This window comes from Siphateles boraxobius, unplaced genomic scaffold (assembly GCF_051911475.1).
Source record: "Siphateles boraxobius isolate OS27281-9 unplaced genomic scaffold, OSU_SipBor_1 5, whole genome shotgun sequence".
NCBI classification, from domain to species: Eukaryota; Metazoa; Chordata; class Actinopteri; order Cypriniformes; family Leuciscidae; genus Siphateles; species Siphateles boraxobius.
This window is the reverse complement of record NW_027509141.1, coordinates 6420328-6445184: the sequence shown is the minus strand read 5'-3', so window position 1 is coordinate 6445184 and position 24857 is coordinate 6420328. Positions and strand designations below refer to the sequence as shown.

At 37.3% G+C, this 24857-nt stretch overlaps 3 protein-coding genes across 4 annotated transcripts in view; 2 read left to right on the top strand and 1 right to left on the bottom strand.

Annotated features, from left to right (window-relative positions):
• The window catches only part of LOC143711279 (uncharacterized), a 549769-nt gene that overhangs the window by 372783 nt on the left and 152129 nt on the right, over nt 1–24857 (top strand). The gene's annotated exons all lie outside the window — the stretch shown is intronic.
• The window catches only part of LOC143712048 (uncharacterized), a 383255-nt gene that overhangs the window by 206915 nt on the left and 151483 nt on the right, over nt 1–24857 (top strand). The window lies entirely within an intron of this gene.
• The window catches only part of acap3b (ArfGAP with coiled-coil, ankyrin repeat and PH domains 3b), a 106887-nt gene that overhangs the window by 18122 nt on the left and 63908 nt on the right, over nt 1–24857 (bottom strand). For both annotated transcript variants that reach the window (XM_077202605.1, XM_077202606.1), the window contains exons 5-10: nt 20040–20098; nt 19747–19930; nt 16940–16984; nt 16759–16854; nt 15131–15205; nt 66–178 (exon numbers count right to left, since the gene is read on the bottom strand). In XM_077202605.1, coding sequence (XP_077058720.1) covers nt 66–178; nt 15131–15205; nt 16759–16854; nt 16940–16984; nt 19747–19930; nt 20040–20098 — 572 coding nt within the window. The remainder of the gene's footprint in view (nt 1–65; nt 179–15130; nt 15206–16758; nt 16855–16939; nt 16985–19746; nt 19931–20039; nt 20099–24857) is intronic.

Genomic DNA, 24857 nt, shown 5'->3' with positions numbered 1-24857 from the left:
AAACACAGTATTAGATTTTCTCCACAAAATGCATGGAAAATCATGCATATAGAGCCTGTTCTTACCTGTTCCATGTCTTGAAAGCATTGCTCGCCCTCTTGAACAGGTATCCCTCCATCACGACACCATTGGGAGCATCCATGTTGAATTCTGCTTTGGAGTCATCGTAAGCAAAATCCTGTCATGCAAAACAGAGCAGCTCTAACGTTACGTGATTCAGGCAGATCAGTAGCACACAGAAACTAGACCTTGTCAGTCAGTACCGAGGACCCTTATTGTTCTGTTAAGTCTTCTGCGAGACAGACAAAAGACAAAACTTAATCCCTATCAGTCAAAACATAATCCCCATGACCATAGCAGCCGTATCTAATCCCTCTTATTTCAATCAATAATGACCGGCAGCCTCTTAATGGCTTTTCTGACTTGTTGCTATGACTGACTGTGGTGCTATTGAGATGTTAGCAATGTTTTCTAAAATGCTCAATGAATGATTTCTCCTCCAACATCAATGACACTGACCTTCCAATGGATGTTTCAAGTTTTGTGCTCTGACCACACACACAGACACACGTTTGTTTCACTGTATCAGTAAGGACATTGCATAGATTTCCATTGATTTTATATCAGGCTAATGGCCTGAACCAACACCTACCCCTAACGATTACAGAAACACGTGTAAAAAACAAGAGTTACATAATTATATAATAAGTTGTGTCAATATCAGACAACTGATATTTATATACATTTAATGCAAGTAGTCTGTTATACAAAGACCTCATACTGATTCACGTTACAAGCTTTCAGAATTTCATCTCATTTGTTTTGGACAAATAAATAACAACGAATTGGGTCTCTGAATATTTTTTTCCTTAGTATGAGCTCCATTTTCTCCTATATCATATATGAGCCATAAAAGCCTGATGTATCAGATATGATACTGGAACTCAAACATATATGCAAACCTTTTTAAAAGATTTTTTAAAAATGTTTTGTCTAAAGGTCCAATTAATTGTTTAATTCCATAATATCAGCCTTATTTCATGTCAGGCTTTACAGGGTTAATATGGTACTATAAGAGTGTTTTATAGGTTATGTTTCAAATGCAACACTCAGTTTTATAGTACAGTTATAGTCCCTGCTTCATCTCTGTATCCACTAAGGCATCCTTGGTCTGAAAAGGTCGAAGACATCTGTACTAAATAAATAATGTACTAACGATACTAATAAGTAAAATACTAAATAAACACTAACTAAAAAAATACATGACATATACTGACTACTCAAGAAAATATTAAAGTTAAATACAGTAATAAAATATGTAGGCTACAGTAGCCTACGTGTAACAAATAATATCTCAACAGTTTTGATATAAAGCTAAAAAAAACTCACCAGGGTATACTTCAACCTCCCGAATATCTTCATCTTTAAAAAATGTTTATCCAGAAGCATCAGTAATAATTGGGCAACAAGCAATTTTCCCTAGAGCTCAGTCTTGTTTCCCTACATTGAAGTCATCTCAAGTCAAAGTCAAAGGCACGCGCTTCATTGACCTCGTGCGCGCTCCTCACTCAAGCGCGAGCGACACGCGAATGCCAGCAGCGAGCCTGCGCATCAGCCATCTACTACTCAATATTCACATGATTAGCATACAGCTGTCGATTTATGTGCCCTGCTCTTCGCTTTGCCCCCTGACCTCAGTCAGAGAGCCGACCGCAAACATTATTTCACTGCCACGTACCGAAGCACCGCGTCATTCGCGGATTTATGAGCGCGAGGTGCTCAAGCGCGCGCCCCACTCGCGAGAGTCGCGTTTTAAAATGCCCCGTCCATCTGTCGGACAGTGCGCAGGACCATTGCTGTTTAATCAAGCAAGCGTTATTGCCTAAACCATTCCTGAGAAGCTTTTTCTTCCAGCTCTCACACTCTCTAACAAGTGGATGGATTGCATGAGATACTCCACTTGTTAAGGATTTCATGTAAAAAAAAAAAATCAAACCGATTTTAAAATTGTTTTTTAAAAACCATAATTTAAAAAAAAATTAAGATAAAATGCCCTTATTGTTTCTACCATGACAAGTTACTCCACCTAAACTGGATGAACCTTAGTGTCATAAGATCAACATATTTTGCCCTTTAATTTTTCTTATAACATTTGTAGAGCATTTAATTTAGAAATGTATCACGAAATATTACAAATAAATTGTAAAATTATATATACTAACATGTTTTGAATAAATATTATATAATATTAATAACTATGTTTGTGTGTGTATAAAAAAAAAAGTATTACACAATATTACAAATAGAGTGTGTCCATCAAATTAAATTCAGTTTGGTGTAACCAATAAGCAAATGTTCATTTTAGTGTGTGTGTTTGTGACAAGAAAACAATGAAATATGAATGAAAACATTAACTTTTTATGTCAAGGTCAAAAAGTTTGAAAATATGTGATTATTTTAATCTTTTTACGTCAAATGGAGTAACGGAAAACATTTAAAATAATATTAATAATAAAATAATAGTAAATAGTAAAATAAAAGTAATGATAAACAATGGAAAATATTTAAACCATTTTTTTCTTGATATTACGTCATTACATTTTTGTTGAAAATAGAATAAAGGTTTTTTGTATAAATGCATGAAACATTAATAAGATTACATTTCTAAGAAATTGGCACGTGTTTTCAAGTAGATTTAGATAAAGATTTCTCCTTTTCATCATCTCAAATATGGTTTGAGGTAAAAGTGAAACTGCACATTTTGCAAGTAAAATTATTTGCCAAATCCTTCAACACAAAGAAACAAAATTGCTTATGTTCCCATATATCTTGTGAAATAATTGCAAAATAAAAAAAAAGCAATCTGGTTCACAGTCCTTTATTCGCCACGTCTATGTTAGCACCGCATGCTCATACAGACACCTAACGCAGCTGAGTCTGCAAAACAGCTAACTCTGTGAGAGACTGAGAAAGAGAAACCCCAAGGGTGCCACAAGCACGTTACATGTGAATAAAAGACCAGTGTGAGGAATGAGTTAGTGTGTGTGCATGTGTTAGGAGTGACAGATGCAACACGAGGAGGTAGTAAAGCGGTTAGGTGGTGGGACGGCCAGAGAGATCGTAACTCTGTCACTGGAGGAGGAGGGAGAGAGACACTGTTCAGGCATCTCTGCAGATAAATCATCTGATAAATCAACAGGATGCTTCGCTCAGGAATCGCAGCTGGCCGCGTTCACTGTCTGCTTTCATATGTCATTTATAAAGAAAATGTTTTGGATATAGCCTATAGCTCTTGGAACTTTACATTTGCTGAAGATTTTGTCTATGCAAAACTTACTAAGACAGTGGCAGGATGCTGCTTATGATTGTCAGATGTTATGGTGCTCTGATTGGTTTTTATAGCGTGTTGCTATGCATTGCAAGGTAGTTGCTACTGGGCGAGGTCAGTATAGCACACGTCTTGGGCTTGGAGGGGTCGCCAAGGGAGGGGGTATTCGGGAAAAGATCATGATTTTTTTGTGGATTTGTATGGTGGCTGAGAGAGCTCAACGCGCTGTAGCTGAACAAAACGCATGCAAATAGAAAAAACCCCCAGCAAATTAAGAAAACATCATCAGTTTGACAACACGTGTACTGCAAATACTCACAACACAACCAAATACAGAAAGGGCAGCAAATACAACACACATATGATCTGGATGTTAAAATAATAATAAAAAAAACTCACCAGGTCATTGACAACACCACTGACCAGAAGACACTGAACAATAAGCACGTTCGTCACTTGTTGGGGTCCCCTTGAAACATTTCCATTGCGCTGTGAGTATTTGTAGCGCGTTTCTGTATTTGGTTGCATTGTGAGTATTTGCAGTGCTTTTCTGTATTTGGTTGTGTTTGTGAGTATTTGCAGCACGTTTCTGTATTTGGATGTGTTGTGAGTATTTGTAGCGCATTTCTGTATTTGGTTGTGTTGTGAGTATTTGCAGGGTTTTTCCATATTTGGTTGTGTTGTGAGTATTTGCAGTGCGTTTCTGTATTTGGTTGTGTTTGTGAGTATTTGCAGTGCGTTTCTGTATTTGGTTGCGTTGTTTCTGTATTTGGTTGCGTTGCGAGTATTTGGAGCACTTTCTGTATTTGGTTGCACTGTGAGTATTTGCAGTGCGTTTCTGTATTTGGTTGCGTTGTGAGTATTTGCAGTGCGTTTCTGTATTTGGTTGCGTTGTGAGTATTTGCAGTGCGTTTCTGTATTTGGTTGCGTTGTTTCTTTATTTGGTTGCGTTGTGAGTATTTGTAGCGCGTTTCTGTATTTGGTTGCGTTGTATTTGCAGTGCGTTTCTGTATTTGGTTGCGTTGTGAGTATTTGCAGTGCGTTTCTGTATTTGGTTGCGTTGTATTTGCAGTGCGTTTCTGTATTTGGTTGCGTTGTTTCTTTATTTGGTTGCGTTGTGAGTATTTGCAGTGCGTTTCTGTATTTGGTTGCGTTGTATTTGCAGTGCGTTTCTGTATTTGGTTGCGTTGTTTCTTTATTTGGTTGCGTTGTGAGTATTTGTAGCGCGTTTCTGTATTTGGTTGCGTTGTGAGTATTTGCACTGCGTTTCTGTATTTGGTTGCGTTATGAGTATTTGCAGTGCGTTTCTGTATTTGGTTGCGTTATGAGTATTTGCAGTGCGTTTCTGTATTTGGTTGCGTTGTGAGTATTTGCAGTGCGTTTCTGTATTTGGTTGCGTTGTATTTGCAGTGCGTTTCTGTATTTGGTTGCGTTGTGAGTATTTGCAGTGCGTTTCTGTATTTGGTTGCGTTGTGAGTATTTGCAGTGCGTTTCTGTATTTGGTTGCGTTGTATTTGCAGTGCGTTTCTGTATTTGGTTGCGTTGTTTCTGTATTTGGTTGCGTTGTGAGTATTTGTAGCGTGTTTCTGTATTTGGTTGCATTGTGAGTATTTGCAGTGCGTTTCTGTATTTGGTTGCGTTGTGACATGTAACTTTATGCAGTGACATGTGACTTGAAACTATTTTCGGAATTTGTTGCACATGTGTAAACACAAAAATCTGCACAAGATTCAATTTTATTGCATCCGTTCTGAGCAACTTCCAAATGTGTTTTTTAATCGGGTATACTGTATAGCCGATATCTGGACATCTGACCTGCATCTAAGTAAGGGATAATGTACATCTCAGAATAAAGCCTGATCTGGACCCCGATCCCCACGTGAAACAAAAAGCCCCAACAGCCCCCCCTTACAGTTACTTAAAATAAGCATTAAATGAAATAATAAAAAAATTAAAAGATAAACAAATCTTTATTTAAGCTAGTTGCCAAACAATAACTAATAAAAATGACAAAAACACAACAAAATTAATGTAAAAAAACTTTAACATTAAAATGAAAATGAAAAAAATAAATAAATAGAATCTCAATGACACTAAAATAACACTCTGTGATTAACATTTTCTGACAGGCTGTGTGACTGAACTTGGTAGAAATGATAATCACCCCTCGGGGTCAACAGGTCACCGGACAACATGCTGTTTTGTGGAAGTGTAAAGAACATACGGGATGAAACGTACTGAATGCCATGCTGCACGCTTTAAGCTTATTACTGACTTTACAGCTGTTCTCTTTCTCCCAAATTAGTTTCTCACTCTCTTTCATCCGCAGGTCAAATGTTCCTCGCTCTTTTCTTTAGTTGTTTGGCAACCTACTTTTCTTTGTAATTCAAATTCCCTTTTTTGTTACACAATTATTTTTGTCCCTGTACTCTGGCTGTCTCTAACATCTCCTTTTCCTTTTATCTCGTAACTTTGAAAACCATTATTATACATAAACTAATGTACTATAGAACGGGGGTGGTAAGAGTTTTTAATTTATTTATGTTTATTTGATCAAAAGTATAGTAAAAACAGTAAACAATTGAATGCATCCTTGTTGAATATATATATATATATATATATATATATATATATATATATATATATATATATAATGTATAAACGATTGTGTACAATTTATTTTTCTATAAATATTTGTGCAACAGAGTCACTCTTAAAGAGACAGTTCGCCAAAAAATTAAGTTCGATGCACAAATTATGCCATGACTGGTCACAAAACATAAAAAAATCAATCATGTCAAACTAAATTTTTTGTGAATTGCATAACCAATTGTGAGTGATTGTTTGAATATGCAGAAGTATGAAAAAGATTTGATAGCTTGGACGAAGGAGAAAATTAAGAACTTTTATTATGAACAAGGACTTTTATTGTGCTTTTTATACTGTTAATACAAAGCTATTCAAGTCTTGTCCCCACACAAAGAAGTCCAAATTAGTCTATATTACTGGCAAAAGCAGCTTGGATGTGGACAAAAACAGGATGGCACATCAAATTGCTCTGCTGCGGCTCCTAACAGATTTTGTCATGTAAATGTTTACCTCATGTTGGCCTCTAAAATCTTGTTGTTGTTGTTGTTACAGAAACAGGAGGTTCAATTCATCTGCAAGTCATGTTCTAGATAACAGTCTTGCCCTGCAGACAATCACACTCACACGTGTCAACTTGAGTGTGCAGCGCTCTTGAATCAAGCACCGCCTGTTCGGGACAGTTGGTGGCACTAATTTGTCCATGTTTTTGGCGCGCCAACTCTTGCCCTCCCTAAGCATCGGGTCTCTGCCATCTGCTAGGTTTAGTGGTGTTGGCCAGGGCAGAAGTAGGCAAAATGCCCACTGAGACACTTCCAGACCTCGGCACAGACACACCTGGAGAGCTGCTTGTTAGTTGCACCGCATGAATTTAGTATGAACATTTTTAATATATAATTACCAGTACATGATTATGTCAAACAATTTAAGAGTTTTCTTTTAAAACCCCATAATGCATTCAGATCCATTTTGACGCAGAAGGCATACATACAGTTGTGGTCAGCTTAAAAAAAGTACTATTTTTTACATTTTTATATGAAATATATATTTTCCAAAACAAGTTTTACCCTAAAACTGTGAGAAAATCAAAGCCATAAATCTAAAGAATTGTGTTCCAAATTTGAGGTTGAAAAATTAGCTTTCAGTAAGAATTTGTTTGGATGCAATACCAAACTTTTCCACTAGATGAAATTAGTCTCCCATTTATTTCCAATTTGCTAATTTTTGACCACGAGGAGCATATGTTTGACTTTTTTCAGGACCATTTAACCTTTTCGAATCATGTCCATGATTTTTGTTTGTGTTCACATAGCATACAGTATATAGTCTCGTGTAAACTTCATTTAGCCAAGGCTGCAAAACCGACTCCGTGTTACAAATATGTTCTGCAACTAAAGATTGCTTTATAAATAATCTTCCTGATCAATTTCATCATCACAGCATCCCAGATAGCTTAGCAGAACTCAATATTGCGACATAAACTTTTAACTCTTTTTTCCAGCACTTTAGACACAGTTCCTCTTTTGCGCTTAAAGAAGATTAAAGAAAATAGTCCAACGCCGTGGTACAACGAGCGCTAAAGAGAGCAGCCAGAAAAATGGAGCGAAACTGGAAGAAAACAAAACTAGAGGTATTTTGCATTTCATGGAAAGAGAGCAAGATTGCCTACAGAGAGGCCTGAAAACTGCTAGATCTGCTTATTTTTCAACCCTATTAGAAGAAAATAAACAAACCCCTAGAAATTTATTTGCAACAGTGGCTAAACTAACGAAAAATAAAGCTTCAAGCCCAGACGTTTCCAAGCAGCACAGCAGTAATGACTTTATGAACTTCTTTACTTACAAGATTGATAATATCAGGGAGAAAATTATAACTATTCAACCGTCTACTACAGTATCGCATCAGACAGTACATAGTAGTGTCCCTGATGAAAAATTCGATTCATTCATTGCTATAAGAGAGGGTGAATTTTATAAACTCGTTAAATCATCTAAATCAACAACATGTATGTTAGACCCTATACCGACTAAGCTATTGAAAGAGATGCTTCCAGAGGTCATAGATCCTCTTCTTAAAGGAGCATTGCGTAGCTTTTTACTTAAAAAAATCTTTAAGATAGAGTTTTCATTTGTACATTTATGAGCCAACCATAATGTAATAGAAAGGATTACACCTTAATGTCCACCACGGTTGACTCTATCAGCCTGTAGGCTAAATTGTGTTTGGAGGAGTCGGGTCCGAATTGGCGCGAAAATTCACAAAATGTGACGTCACGCTCGTTCTCGTCTACTTGGGCTTACATCCGGCAATCGCTAGCAGTAACGTTAGTGTTTCAAATGGACTCTGCAGACGGAAAGAAGCGACCAGCCTCCAGCACAATCCAGATACCCACGGAAACTCCTCGTAAGTAAAAAAAAAAAAAATGAAATCCTTATCTAGTGCAGCCAAAATAGAGAGTGACCGGCGTCGGGCAAAGACAAGACAAGAGTCAACATCGGAGCGGCATTTGATTCTTGGAGGGAGCACTGGTCAGCGCTGGGTATAAAAACAGACCCGAGCTGGCTTTCTTTTTACTGCAAAGGTAAGACATAGTTACAACTCTCTAGTTGCTGTGGTCGTACTCATACGAGCATGCGCACCGAGAACGAGCATGAAACTGGCTGCAGTTTCTCTAACGGCCAGACGGTTAGAAATTACAGAACCTACGCAATGCTCCTTTAATATCATTAAGGTTAATTCATCTTTGTCTTTAGGATACGTACCAAAAACTTTTAAGCTGGCTATGATTAAACTGCTTGTTAAAAAAACGCAACTTGATCCTACAGAAATAGTCAATTACAGGCCGATCTCGAATCTACCTTTTCTGTCAAAGATACTAGAAAAGGCAGTATCCTCACAACTATGTTCCTTTTTAGAAAGAAATGGTATCTGCAAGGTTTTTCAATCAGACAATTTAGACCGTATCATAGTACTGAGACTGCTCTTATTAACAATCACAAATGATTTGCTGTTATCATCCGATCGTGGTTGTATCTCTCTATTAGTGTTACTTGATCTTAGTGCTGCATTTGACACTATTGACCACAAAATTCTTTTAAAATGGACTCGAAAATTATGTTGGCATTAGTGGAATTGCACTTGCATGGTTTAAATCATACTTATCTGACTGTTATCAGTTTGTAGCAGTAAATGAAGAGATGTCTTAACGATCAAAAGTTCAGAATTGCGTACCACAAGGCTCAGTACTAGGACCGTTGCTGTTCACTCTGTACATGCTACCCTTAGGAGATATCATTAGGAAGCATGGCATTAGTTTTTACTGTTATGCTGATGATACTCAGCTCTATATTTCTTCACGCCCTGACGAAACTTACCAATCCACAAAATGAACGGAATGCATAGCTGATATAAAAAACTGGATGACTAGTAATTTCCTACTACTTAATTCTGAAAAAACAGAGATTCTAATTATTGGACAAAAAACGTCCTCACGTAATAACCTAGAATACTGTCTAACACTTGATGGCTGCTCTTTTAAGTCCTCGTCGTCGGTTAGGAACCTGGGTGTGCTCTGATAGCAATCTTTCATTTGAAAGTCAAGTGTCTAGTATCTGTAAAACCGAATTTTTTCTAATCTTAAAAATATATCTAAATTACGTCATATGCTCTCAATTAAAAATGCAGAACAATTAGTTCATGCGTTCATGACATCAAGGCTAGATTATCGTAATGCTCTTATGGGTGGTTGCCCTTCACATTTAATAAAACTATAGCTGGTCCAAAATGCAGCCGCTAGAGTTCTTACCAGAACCAGGAAGTATGACCATATTAGCCGGTTCTGTCAACATTGCATTGGCTCCCTATTAGACATCGTATTCATTTTAAAATATTGCTGAATACTTACAAAGCACTAAATGGTTTAGCTCCTCAGTACTTGAGCGAGCTCTTAATAGTCCTTCACGTCTATTGCCAATTCCGGCCAGTTGATAATACCTAGAATATCTAAATCGACTGCTGGCGGTAGATCCTTTTCCTATTTAGCACCAACATTTGGAACAATCTTCCTAACATTGTCCGGGAAGCAAACACAGTCTGTCAGTTCAAATCTATACTAAAAACACATCTCTTTGGCCTAGCATACACTAAACACATTATTGTCACGGTATACAATTAGTTGTTTCCTTCTCGTCTCGTGTTTATGTTGTTGTATGAATGCACGTGCGTTGTGGGCGTGATTGTGTGTCATTGCCTAATCCACTCCAGCTGATCATCATCTCATTCACCAGCTGCAGCCCATCTCACCACTCTATATATACTTACCGTTGTCTCATCCCTTTTGTCAGATCGTTGTTTGATGTGTCCTCCGTCGGTGTTCCAGTACTGCCTGCCCTCCTGTTCGTGTTCCCGTGATATTTATCGTCTTGTTGGAGTTTTTGTCTTTCACCGTCTTGGTGTTGGATTATTCATCTTCGTTCATCTCATTACCTATTCCGGTTCTGGTCCTGGCCATTGAAGTCGGTGTTCCAGTCCTGTCTGCCCTCCTGTTCGTGTTCCCGTGATATTCATCGTCTTGTTGGAGATTTCGTCTTTCACCGTCTTCGTGTTGGATTATTCATCTTCGTTCATCTCATCACCTGTTCCGGTTTTGGTCCTGGCCATTGAAGTCCCTGCGCCACCTTTCCACGCCCGTTGTCTTGAGACTTTGTGTTCCCTGACCTAATAAATTGTTAACTTGCTATTGCTTCCTGTCTTCTATCCCGAGAGTATGACAATTATAGACTTCTATATCCAATGTTAGGCTGCATAGTTTAGATCAGCCGGAACCGGGAACACTTCCCATAAATCCTGATGTACTTGGTCCATCATAAGAAGGATGGCGTTTACGCTTATATTAGTCTCTCTGTTCATCCCGAGGTTTACCGCAAACCGCCGGATCCAGGCCATATCCAGATCTGATGAAGGACCTGCGCCTGGACACGACGACAACGCATCCCTGAAGTGCCAGCCTCATCAACACTGTGAAGGCCTCATGGACACCTCAACAAACCAGTCTCCATACCGGCGTGATGACTCCGACCCCCAACCAGATGGAACTGGAAAAATATTGTGAAAGTTCTGATCCAATCTGACTTCTGACCTATAATGCTGCCTGAATCATAATCATACACTGTTCGTTTGTTGGCCAGTGGAGAACTGGCCCCCTGACTGAGCCTGGGTTCTCCCAAGGCTTACCATTCCGATGAAGTAAAAAAAAAAAATTCAGTAAAAAATTACAAACCTGAGGGTTAAAAGGGGGCAAGTGTAGTAATATGGTAACATTTAAAACCATGAGATTTTTTGCACTTTTGCTCATTAATGAGAAGTTATTGATCAGATATGATATGGTTTTAGTTGAAAAATACTAAGTTAAGACTGTTTTATAAGCTTACATTCCACTGGGTCCAAACGGACATGGGAATGCAAAAATCGTATGCAGATTTTCAATGCATTATGGTGGTAATGAAGCTTTTTTCTTTATTATGATATCTAGTCAATGGTACCACGTGACTTTATGCCCCCCAAAATAGACCATCAAGTCAATGTATGTATGAACTACATTGTAATGTATTTATTAATCAATTTACAAATTAAAATCATGTATTTTATCCACAAACTAACGCTTTTAAATTTGTACATTTATGTTAAAATACTTTTTCCTAGTTTCTATCCTTAACAGCACATATCTGGAATCAACAACGCAGCTCTCGTGAGAACAGCAAACACATGAAGACTGAACGTGTTGTGTATTGATTCATTCGGAATATGAGTCTAGACTGTAAGAGGGCGAGAATAAATGAGAGAGAGAGAGAGAGAGAGAGAGAGAGAGAGGGAGAGAGAGAGAGAGATAACAATTTTGTGATATTTACATTTTTGCAGACTTGTTTCATTATTATCTTCTGCTTTTAATAAAATTTACTAAGATTTTAAGTGGTGTAAACATGAATATAAGTTGAAGAGCCTTGGTTCCACATACAAAAGAAGAGGAAAATCATTTTTGGATTTCATTAGAGTTCATAAGCTCCTCAGAGCTCTGCTGAGATGAAATTCCCAAGTGTCCCAGTGACGCAAAAGCTTGCGGGTGAGAAGGAAGATTCGACCTCACGTGGCTCTGACAGCCTCAAAACACATGGAAATCAACATCTGGTGCCAGCTTTATGTCAAAAGACTTATTTTTGACAATACTTAGGCTACTCTCTAAAAACTATATGTAATTTACACTGTTGCTGTAGAAACATCTGAAACATATATCAAATAGACACCTGCTGCTCTGAAAATGTTTTTTCCAAGGAAAAGTTCTTTTCAAGTGTTTTATTGTAACTGGAAGGAACGAAAAAACCTGAATGGCACAAATGTTTTAGGCTACTGTCCATGCAATTCTGTGATGTCACCATCTCCCCCTCCTGCTCATACTCACACCAAACAGGGCATGTGACCGCCATAAAGCAATTATTTATAGATTATGAATCAATTCATCCCTAAGGCTGACTGAGCCACCTCAAAAAAACACATTCGTTGAGAAACAACTGAAACCCGAGAAGGAAAACTTCATGTGTGCCTGTTGTAGCCGGTAGAGCCTGACGCTAGCAAGGTCATGGGGTTTGATATCTGGGAAAATTTACAATCTAAATGTACAGTAATAAAATGAATAAAAGCAGCAACAAAATGCAAAAATGTAACAATATAACATGTTACTTCAACACAAAATTAATTTCCGAACTAAGCAGTAGGCTCGTATCTTTATTAGCAACAACCGATAAATTAGATATTAAAAAAAATTCTATTTCATTAACATAAAATGTATAGTATTTTTGTCAAAAATATTTTAAAATATAACTAAAATCAATCATTTTAATGCTACAAGTGAATTTAGATCAAGTCACAGCATAATATACCGTATGGAATAAAGAATATTCATTTTAAAATTCAATTAAGTGACCGTTTACATGACAATGTCGTTTTGGGGGCCTGAAATGCAAACTTTCAAAAAAAAAGTACAAGTTTTTAAAAAACTATACCATTATCGTCTCCATGTAAACTACAAAAAAAAGAAGAAGAAAAAGAAAATGATAATTTGTGCGCGTAGTGTTTCTTTACAAAGTGACATCGCCATCTATTGGTCTGGCTGCAGAATGCAGTGTTTTTAATAGTTTTTGCGGATCCGTGTGAACGGGTGATCATTTTGACATTTCCTCGTCTGTACAAGAACAACAAAAAAGGAAAAACTTTTAATTTTTAGTACATCATTGAGTACAAGATTACATTTAATAGTTTTATTAAATTATTAATGTCTCAAGATTATAATATTCAGTATTGAAAAAAGTAAAAAAAAACTGTTTTTTAGATTAAATTTAACGTTTTTTTAATTATCAGTGATAACTTATTTAGCAACTAGAGAGAACCAAAAAATGACAAACTTTATTCTATTTTGTTTAAATAAACCTAAAATATTTGTCTAAAATGCAAATATAACACTAAAAACTAAAATTAGTTAAGTGAATTAAGGCGTCAAAACATAATATATGGAGAAAAAAAAAAGTATTTTAAATTTGGATTAAGATTCCATTTAGCCGTGTTATTAAATTACTAGTGTTTTTAAAGATTATCTTTCAATTGAGTGACAATGACTAGATCTGTTTGTTAAAAACAGCTATATAATTCCTAAACAAAGTATATTTTTTATAAAATAATCCAAAATACAGTTTCATGGTAGGCACGGTATATTAGTGGCTGGTAGATTTCCTCAATTTACTGACCATTGGTTATTTTCCAAACCAAGAGCAAAATTAGCATTGCCACCATTCATTCGCCTGTCTATGCCAGGGTGAGAATTCATCCTGTCAATTAGGAAAAATGGACTCACCTGTATCAAAGTCTGGAAGTGGGTGGCACAACAAAAGAGAAAGAGAGAGAAAATTAGTCTCTTATTGTTCAGATTTGATAATTTTTCCAATTCGCTGCATGCATGCATTCATAGACAACTGTGCTAAATAACATTATTGTTAGTTAGAACAGTTATAAATAAACCACATCCATTATCTTGGTAATGGACATTAGATCATTAACGGAGGCCAACTGCCACGTCCAGATCCCAATGATCAATGCAAATAGGCCCTTGCGCTGTCACAACATTATGATTGATGATCTCTCTATCACTGTGAGGTGTTTAGATCTATTTTAGAATAGTTTTCTGCCTTCACTCACACACACACACACACACACACACACACACACACACACACACACACACACACACACACACACACACACACACACACACACACACACACACACACACACACACACACACACACACACACACAACAACTCAGATTCAATTCTAAATCTGCTTTTGTCTAGAAATGTGCTCATCTGTTATCAATACTGGTATCCGTACAAAGACAAGCTGAGACAAAGACTCAGGGTCGCATGGAAAAGTCAGAGTGTTTCTGGCTCGGGTCTGTTGGCAGCGATGCCCTGCTGGCTAGCAGTGTGCTAGCAGATGGACGTTAGCGAGTGTGTGTGTGTCTTCAGGGTCAAATTCCAGTAGAGATCTGGACAAGGCAGGACACATCATCCTTTATTGATATGGTGATGAAGCACTTTGAACAAAGGCACTACAAACAAACAGATGTGAACATATGTAGCTGAAGCACAAACACACACACAAACACATGAAGGTAGTCTTTCTTCTTGAATTATCGCTAGCGGACGAGTTCCTCAGACACACTGACGTTTATGCGAAACTGTCAGATAAGCACGAACATGACAGCAAAGGGCTTGAGTGAGAGGACAATATTATGACAGGAAGTGTGTCACTGCTTCAGAGGAAATAACTTCACCTGACACCTGATTCTCAGCAGAAAAACACTTTCTAGCACTTTTTTTATTTTAGGATTAATAATTCAGAAGTCACCTAGATCTGTCTAGTCAAATTAAACTGAGGATCTAAGGTGGGAAGATTGTATAGGATGTGGGTTTGTGAAATAGTTGTTTTGTTCGTTTGATGTCTTGAAATAACGTCATATCACCCATTATGGAAAGAGGCAGTTAGAGAAAGAGACATAATAAAGAATTAAAAGAAAGAGTGAGAAGGTATCAGGCGGACAAGAAATATGGAGGATATGGAAAGATATGGAAAATGAGGAAGGACACGGGAGAGAAAGCAGATGTTCTCACTCTTTGCTGTATGGTGGCGTGCTTGTGCTCCATCTCTCTCTTCTCCATAGCAGAATCTATGACCAGCTGATCCAACTGAAATACAAACACAACGGACATCGGGTTATAAAGTGGATTTATTTTAATATCTATGACACTCCTTTTACGATAGAATATATATATATATATATATATATATATGCTTTATTTTAGTTTTATAATATATGTTTACCATAATTAATCATGTGAACAGTGTAGTGCAGAACGTATTTGAATTGTTATTGCTCTTTGACACAGAAAGTAGTGACTGATTTAAAAAAAACAAAAAAACTTATTATATACATTTATTACTATGATTATTTATAATTTTATTTTTTAAATTATTTATAATTTTATTTTTTTAAATTATTTATTGTTATTATTTTACATTTTAATTAATAATAATAACAATAATGATAACAATAATAATAATCCAAAAAAACTTTAATAAATTGCTTTACTTGGGAATACCACTGCAGAGTGCAGTTCTTTAGAGACTAACTAAACTGTGTCATTTTTGGGCTGATATTATGTCTTTCACTATTCAAGACAACATTAAACTACATTAGTAACACATTTAGCCTTGATAATGTAACATGGCAATGTATTTAAATATATATAGTGTATATATATATATATATATATATATATATATATATATATATAAAAATAATATTATAATGGCCTTGATTACATCACCAAAAATGCAGAGAAAGTTACTAAGGTCTGATAAAATAATTAAAATAAACCTTTCTTGCTTCAGAATAACATGCACTGAGGAATCATGCACAGTAAGACATTTCAATTAATAGGGTGAATTTTAATTTCAGCTTGTCTTTAATGTTGCTACTGACTGTGAGATTTCAGTAATCCTATGAGATCATTACAAATCACACTGTGTGACATGGACATAATAAACTTGGGTACGACATGCATGTACGACTGTACGATTATGACACCTAATGAATTGTAGGCTATGACGCAAGTTAGTATAGAAGTATAAAACTTCAAACAAATAGAGCAAGTTTGGCAAATGTTGGTTTTTATGCGCGCCGAAAAAAGTGGAGTGAGAAAGAGGAGAATATGGACACGGTCATGGCGAGGGAAAACAGGTGAACTTGGCATGCCAATTTTGCAAATGGAGCTTGAAGAAAGTAGTTTTAAGTTTTAGAGCCATGTCGTGTTGATCAATACACTCATGATGCATTTTATTGGCTAGTCAGTAGATGGTTGTAGCAGCAAACACACTGGGAGATGATCATGCTAAATTCCTGACACTTTCAGAAACCTATCGCAGGCTATCTTTGGTCTCAAGACTGTGACAACGGCCGTCCACCATTTAAATCGCCATGATTGTCATCTTTCGTCTTGGACAGCCCAAAATCGTACAACGTGTACCAGGCATGAGCCTGTCTCAGACAGATGCATTGTGCCCGTAAGTCACCCTCAAGGATAGACATTATCCCTCATTTTCACTCATTAGGCCTGTGTTAATGTGGAGCCTGGGGCCCGTCAGCACATGTCCAGCATTAGGCGCAGGTGTCCCGGGACAGCAGGTGCACAGGAGCCATAATGAGTGCGAGTTAATGAGATGTGTAGATCTATCTCACCTCGGCAGCCAGCTTCTTCATGTAGGGGTCGATCTCGTCTAGGAGGTTGAAGCCCTGCTGGAACAGACTGTACTGAGCCTGCATGAACGACAGCATCTGTGGACGAAAGAAAACCGTCAAGACACAAACTATGGAGGAGGAGAATGCAGGTTTAATGTGGTGTTTTTTTTAACCCACTCACCGAATCCAAAATCTCAAATTTCTTTTTGGCTTGAAGAACATTGATCTGAGAAAGATATCAAGAAAAGCACATATTAGCAGGTGCAAATACAAATGATCTTGGGATTCAAACTTAAATCCTTTGGTTGCCAGCCCACTAAGGCCATTTTGGTTCAAACTAGCCATTTTTGGCAAGGCATGATTGTTGTCCCATGAGGCGATGGGACCCTGGTGAAGAACAGGCACCCTTAGACTTTTGGGGGCACGGGCACTGGCACACAATCCATTCTTGGCACTTGTAACCCATAACCAGCACATTTTTAGCCTTGTTCATTCATTTTATGTGATTACACATGATCCTGCTCCACACAATGGCCATTAGAAACACTAGAGCCAATTTTTGTCCTGTAGTAGACATATTAAAGGGATAGTTCACCCAAAAATGAAAATTCTGTCAGTATTTACTCTCCCTCATGTTGTTCCAACCCTGTAAGACCTTCGTTCATCTTCGGAACTCGAATTAAGATATTTTTGATGAATTCTGAGAGCTGGATCACTCCTTTATACTCCTCCATAGGCTTCTTCAGGGATTGAAATTTGCCGGCCCCGAAAATTATTAAAATGAATCAATTATTAAAATTATTAAAGATATCGTTAAATATATCGTCCAAGTGACTACAGTGGCTCAATCTTAAGTTTATCAAGCGACGAGAATACTTCTTGTGCGAAACCCCCCAAAAATAACGACTTTATTTCAACTATTCATTTCCTTCTCTGTGGGCCTCGAGTCAGTTAGCGTAGTGTGATAGCGTAGAGGTACGTCACACGTAGGCTCACTATTGGCCGACGCTGGTCGTGTGTGATGCGTGTGACGTACAACAACAGAAGCTCTACGTTGTTACACTAGTGAACTGACTAGAGGCCCACAGAGAAGGAAACGAATAGTTGAAATAAATCGTTATTTATTTATTTTTTGCGCACAAAAAGTATTCTCGTCATTTGATAAACTTAAGATTGAGTCACTGTAGTCACTTGGACTATTTTAACAATATCTTTAATAACTTTTAGGGTCTGGCAAGCTTCAATCCCTTAGAAGCCTATGGAGGAGTGATCCAGCTCTCAGATTTAATCAAAAATATCTTAATTTGTGTTGCGAAGATGAACGAAGGTCTTACGGGGTTGGAACAACATGAGGGTGAGTCAATACTGACAGAATTTACATTTTTGGGTGAACTATCCCTTTAAACATATTTAACATCCTTATAAAACAGAAACGTATCAGATATGAGAGAAAAAATTCTTATGACACAATATGGTGGCTGACCATTTCTCTAGCAGTGTTTCCCAACCCTATTCCTGGAGCCACAACAAGGGTCCATTTACACAACACCATTTTCAACTATGAAATGTGAATTAGTTTTTGCCATTTATTTATACAACAACAACAGGGTTTTGGGGGGGTCTGAAACGCAAACCCGAGAAAATGGGATTCAAAGTGAAAATTTGAAAACGATAAGATTATCATCTCCGTGTAAACCACAAAAACACAAATTTGTGAAAAGGGTAACGGTGTTTTTTTGGAAAATCATGCGCATGCGTATTACAGTACGTGTTCAGTCTATAAGCGCATTGTGTTTCTTTAAAAAGTGACATCGCCAACTACTGGCCTGGCAGCAGAATACAGCATTTTTAGTCGTTTCCGTTTATTCAACAACGTTGTCATCTAAACTTTTCTGTTTTTACTACATCGTTTTGATGTAAACTAACCCCAACACTACACATTTTCGAATCATCCTGATCAAACGCCCTGATTCAACTTCTCAGCTCATTGGTGGAGACTCCAAGACCTGAAATATACGGGTCAGACCAGGGAGGCGTCCAAAATGTGCACTGTTGGTGTGTCTCCAGGTACAGGAATGAGAAACACTGCTCTATAGTAAATGAAAAACACATTAAAATCTAGTTTTTTTTGGTAGCACTTTGTTTTACACTACAGTCCTGTTTCGCATGAACATGCTATGTACTTATTGTAGTAATGACACAAACTAGGTACTAACCCTGAACCTACCCCTAAACCTTAACTTAACCCATGTAGTTACCTTACACTACTCGTTACTTTTGTGGTAAGAACACAGTAAGTACATAGAAAGGGCACGTAATGTAAAATGAAGTGTTACCTTTTTTTTTTTACCAAAACAGCCTTGGGTCACTTAACCAAAACAGTACAGCCATTACAGCAATCTTTGTCAACCAACCGAGTTCACTAAAAATAGAACATGGATGGCAACTAAAATGAGGAAAAACCATAAAAATCACAGCCTTCACAGGACACAAAGCCTGGAGAGTACAAAGTAGGTCGCGTTATGTTATGAAATGAGAGCTAATGATGGTCGAGTAAAGATGGGAAGAAGCGGTCAGGTCCAATCCGTCAGACCGCTGCCACAAGGACTGGAGGCTGGTGGCCATTTCCAAGTAAAAAATAGCATCCAAGACTGTCCAGACACTGGCATAGCTTTTATGGAGACGGAAAACTAAATGTGTGTGGCCTAAACACAGAGTTTGTGACTGGACCTTTTAAAGTTTTTTTTTTTTTTGTCCATACAATGAAAGTCAATGGGGTCCAAAAAACATTGGACCCCATTGAATTTCATTACATAGACAAAAGAAGGTTAAACATTCTCCAAAAGGTTTGGAATGACATGAGGCTGAGTAAATGATGATGATGCCTTCATTTTTAGGTAAACCATCCCTTTAACATTTCCTTGTTTTCATCATTTTGGGGATTTACAATTTCGATTTTGAATCCAATGTTATTGATTTGTGAAAGACCTGAAGCACGTAGTCGAGGGCGAGGTGTCGGAAGCACTTGCGGGTCGTGACGAGGGTGCTGGTGGCCTCCTCCACCTCATGCGGTTTGTTACGAGGCGCCTGTGCGTTCTTCACCTGGGCGATCTCCATATCCTCCCGAACCTTATCGAACTGCTTCTTTGTCTCTTTAAACCTTCGAACATCCCTGCGTGGACACAAATTACAGGGTAAGACGCACACATCACAGAGGACAGGGAGAGTGGAGATGGAATAGAAGTCAGAAACAAGGGCAGGAAAAAGAAGAAAGAACTCACTCCTTCACAAAATTGTGCAACTGTTGCTTTACGGATCTTTGGGCCTGGTCGAACAGGATCTGTCAAAGAATAAAAAAAATTAAAAAAAATGTATCAGCATCTAACAGAAAAATATTGAGCGGGTTGAACAGTACTTTACATTAAACAGAAGGGACTTAGTGTGCCAGATGTTCTCTAATTTTTAGATATGATGTAGTGTGTCGTTTGTGAAAAAATGAGCAGTTTTTTAACTAACGTTTTAAGTGAACGAATCCTTTCTTTTCCTTTCACTAAAGCTTCTCCCTTTACTAAATTAGACTCGAAATTTCACTTGTGAACAAACCCTATCGACTGAAGCATTTTGTTTGTGAATAAATCAACTGGGACATCTCATTGGTGAACAAAACGAATTATCATTCAGCTGTTCAATTCAGCATGTGATTCAATCTGGTTTACATTTCAAACTTGTGAATGACTCAGTGACTCATTTTAAGCACTTGCTTGTCACCACCCACTGGCATATGTACAATATAACCTGCAGAAAAAGCAAAATTGAAAAAAAACTAAAAGAACCTTTTTGGTAAACGTATTCAAAAGTCACTGGGATGAGTCAAAATCAGCGACAGAACTATTGATGGGCTATATATAAACACTGCCATCTGACATCAGTAAGATATATATATATTTTTTGTTGTTGACGGAATTAATACTTTTATTCAGCGATGACACATTGATGACGCTGTTCTTTTTAACTTTGTTCAATAAAAAAATACTGAATAAATGTATCAGTTTCCCCCAAAAAATGTAGCAGCACAACTGTTTTCATCATCGATAATAATAATAAATGTTTCTTGAGCATCAAATCAGCATATTAGAATGATTTCTGAAGGATCATGTGACACTGAAGACTGGAGTAATGATGCTGAAAATTCAGCTTCGATGACAGGAATAAATTACATTTAAATACATATATATAAAATAGAAAACAATATTACTGTTTTACAGCATTTTTGATCGATTGATCAAATTATGACAAATATGTCAACAAAAAGCATCCTTTAGACCATTTTTGTGCCTTTTATCTAGCAACATTGGACAATAAAGGGCTTTAAAACACATAAGGAAGGTCATTCAATAAAATTGGCTGTAGGTTAGCAGATCTTCAATCTTGCTCCTGGTGACCAACTGTTTGTTTCCAACCTACTTCATCTCAACCTGCCTGTGACTTTTCAAGTGATCCTGAAGACTTTGATAGCTGGTTGAAGTGTGTTTGATATAGAATATAAAGGGTGCACTACTCTCATATCACCAGCAGAGGGCAGGGCAGTTGTAGATCTGTGTCAGTAAACCCAAAAGACTGCAGCTCAAATGCAGCTCACACCCATCTCACACTCTCTCATGGTCGCTCACGGTGGGTGACTGCAGGTCAAGGGTTAAACAGGTCACAGATGCGTCGCAAAGGATGGGGAGCAGGGTATTAGGTCTACATTGGCAGGTCTACATCATCCAGGTCATGATAGGCAAACGCAGTGACACGCGTACGAGAATACAATCTGCACATGCTCATGGAATCAAACCCTGGGGGTCCTGCGAGGAATCCTCTGATGGAAAGTTGTAAGAATGAAGGCATGTCAGTGCCGGGGTCTGTCAATGTGGATCATACACGATGTCAGCAGAACGGGGCTAGAGGAAAAGCTTTACGCTGCAATCATCTCGATTCCGGTCACAATTTACGGCAGAGATAAGCCGCAACGAGAGAACATGTGACCGAGTGTGTCACATGGAACAGGAGGGCAACATGTCTTGAGGGTAAAGCTGGCATGTGAGAGAGGAAGAGAGAGTGCAGGGAAAAGGGGAAGCAGACAAGCTTAGACATTTGCATTTTGTACAGTTCCGTCAAATCCCAGTCTTTGCATTTTACAAAGGACTAGACTAGATTCAGCATTTTCTATTCTTCCGCCTCAAATGTCCCAATTCTTTCATTAGTGATCCTTGACTACTACTGCTCCCTTTGGACCCAAGGGTTCTGCAAAATGTTCAAACCCCTAAGTATACCAGAGGTGGAAAGTAACGAATTACATTTACTCGCGTTACGTAATTGAGTAGTTTTTTTGTGTACTTCTACTTTTTAAAGTAGTTTTTAAAATCTGTACTTTTACTTTTACTTAAGTACGTTTTCTTTGAAGTATTGTACTTCGCTACATTTGAAATCATATCCGTTACTGAGTAAAAAATAATAATACAAGGGGGGGGAAATCACACACTCCGGAAACTACTGAATTGATTGAAGGGCGGGAGAACAAACGCGCAAAAAAGGTGACGCCCAGCTGAAGCTGAAAGCTAAGCGCCAAGCGAATTATGGCCAGTATGAAAAGTATAAAAAAAGCGTGGTTGTCCTCGAGGATAGATATCCAATTTGCAAAAAATGTGGACGCAAAGTGGCTGCAAAAAGAGGATATAGGACACCATCCCTCCTGCAGATAAAGGTATGTCCCGATTTACGTGATGCAAAGGGAATCCCGGAATCCAGTCATGAAAATGGAATTCACTTAATGCAGATGTCACAAAACATACAAAATAATGGATGGATGAATACATGGAAAGTAGAACTGTGGAATAAACCCAATCGCGACATGGTCTGTGGATAATTAAGCTAAGCACAAAAATACTGCAAGTAAATATATAAGTTAACCCTATTTGTTCTGCTGAGCTGCGTTTGTCTACTACATACTCAAGTACTCGTGACATTCATGGTGTTTTCAGCGTCTCGCAAACAATTTGAGGATATGAATACATGAACATTTCCAGAGCTGCTCTGAGAGAACGCCTAATGAGCATTTTCATAATTTTATTTGAGAAAATCCATTGTCAAATACACTTTTAACAGGTCTTCACAAACCGTCAAAATAAAAGTTCGGTTTTACTAGGAGAAATTATGACAGAAATATATTACTATTGTAGGAATACAGTAGAACGTAGCCTACTTCTCAAAATAATAATAATAATAACAATAATAATACATTTTATTTGAACATTATTTATAGGAATATTTTTTTTGTCCATGGTTTAATTTAGTAAATCTTTTTTTTGCAGCGCTTCCCCAAAAAATAAAAGGACACAAGTTTAAATTTACATTTGATTAGCCTACCACCGTTTTTGATAATATATTTGGATTAAATCATAAAAAGTAGGGGTGTAACGATACACAAAACTGACGGTTCCGTTTTCCCACGGTTTTGATGTCTCAGTTCGGTTCGGTTTAGAAAGCTAAAAAAAAAAATTAAACAGTGGTTTAATGAAAAAATTGTGTCTTTGTCAGTTTTTGCATTAACTTTACTCTAATTTGTTATTGAAATATAATAATTTGATACAGTTGCTGTCATTTTCATTAAAGATATTTTAAACGTACTTTAAATAATCAAGATATAATTAATAGGTTAAGTAAAATATAATATATAGGATAATATTGTGCATTTATTTAGTGCAAGAGTTCATTTCTCTAGGAACCAACAAGTTGTGGACACTTAATCACTAGCCTGCTGAGGTAAATATAATGCTAGTGACGAGCTATGCAGTTTTATTGACGTCTTTGCGCTGATGAAACACTGATTGAGCGATTACACGAGTTATGATGCCTTTCAGTAAGTATACTGTATTTTTCAACATATCTTCAGGTGTCCATTCATGTTTATTCTGTAACTGAGGAAGAGATGATCGCGTTTACTCGCGTTTACTCCGCGCTACCGCTACTGTTACAATCCGTGGTGACAGATAGTTTTAAACTGTGGGTACAGATTGTCAATTTACATCCATGTGGACAGATTGGTAAACTGTGCCTAGTTTTGTAAAACTGTGCACACGGTAGTTTATTTTTCTTCTGTAATGAAGCTTGGCTGTCCATCTAGTGAAAAATGTTGGTACTGCGGCCAAATAAAATCTTACTGAAAGCTCATTTTTTGAGATATCAACCTAAAATTTGGAACACAACTTCTTCAGATTTTTGGCTTACATTTTCTGGCAGTTTTAGAGTAAAATATATTTTGTAATATATATATTTTATATAAAATATAAATAATTATATTTTTACATTGTTCATTTTCATAAACTCAAACTTGTATAACTTTTTTTCTGTTTCACTTTCATAACTTCATAATACTTCATTTCAACATTAATCTGGCAAATGTCTTCTTTAAAACAAGACCAACCATAGGTCTATATTCGAAAGCATTCTTGAATTACAACCATTTAAGTTTGAATAGTGATTTTCATGTCTATGCGAAAAAAGGGGGAGTGACAGTTAAAGGGTTAAACAATATTAAACCATAATATCTATATCTATAATATCTAAAATATAATTTATATATAAAAACTCTCCTACAGTCCAGTCACCATCAGTCGCGACAGTCGCGACTCGCACGTATTTTCATTTAAACGTCACTCACTGACGTTTTCCTAACCAGAAAAAAAAACGATTGCCCTGCTCTGCCTCTGATTGGCTAGTACTTATTGCCATCTGGGTCAGAGCCAATTAGAAGCAGGATGTGGGTGGGGAAAAAACTCTGTGTATAGGGAAAGGGGAGAGACAGAGGGAACAGGCAAGACAAACTCCTACGTTTAAATAACATATAGAAAATATCTGCTTGACAACGAGCTGAGAACAAGCCCAAATAAGCAACTACACTTTACAAACAAGCCCAAAAAAAAACGCGACCCGCGACTACCAATATTTGTAAGCGACTTTACAGAAAAACAAGCCCAAAGTCGCTTATAATAAGCGGACTTGGCAACACTGATTCCAGGTCCAATCAATGAGCCGGGCTGGGCGGGGCCGGGGTAGCT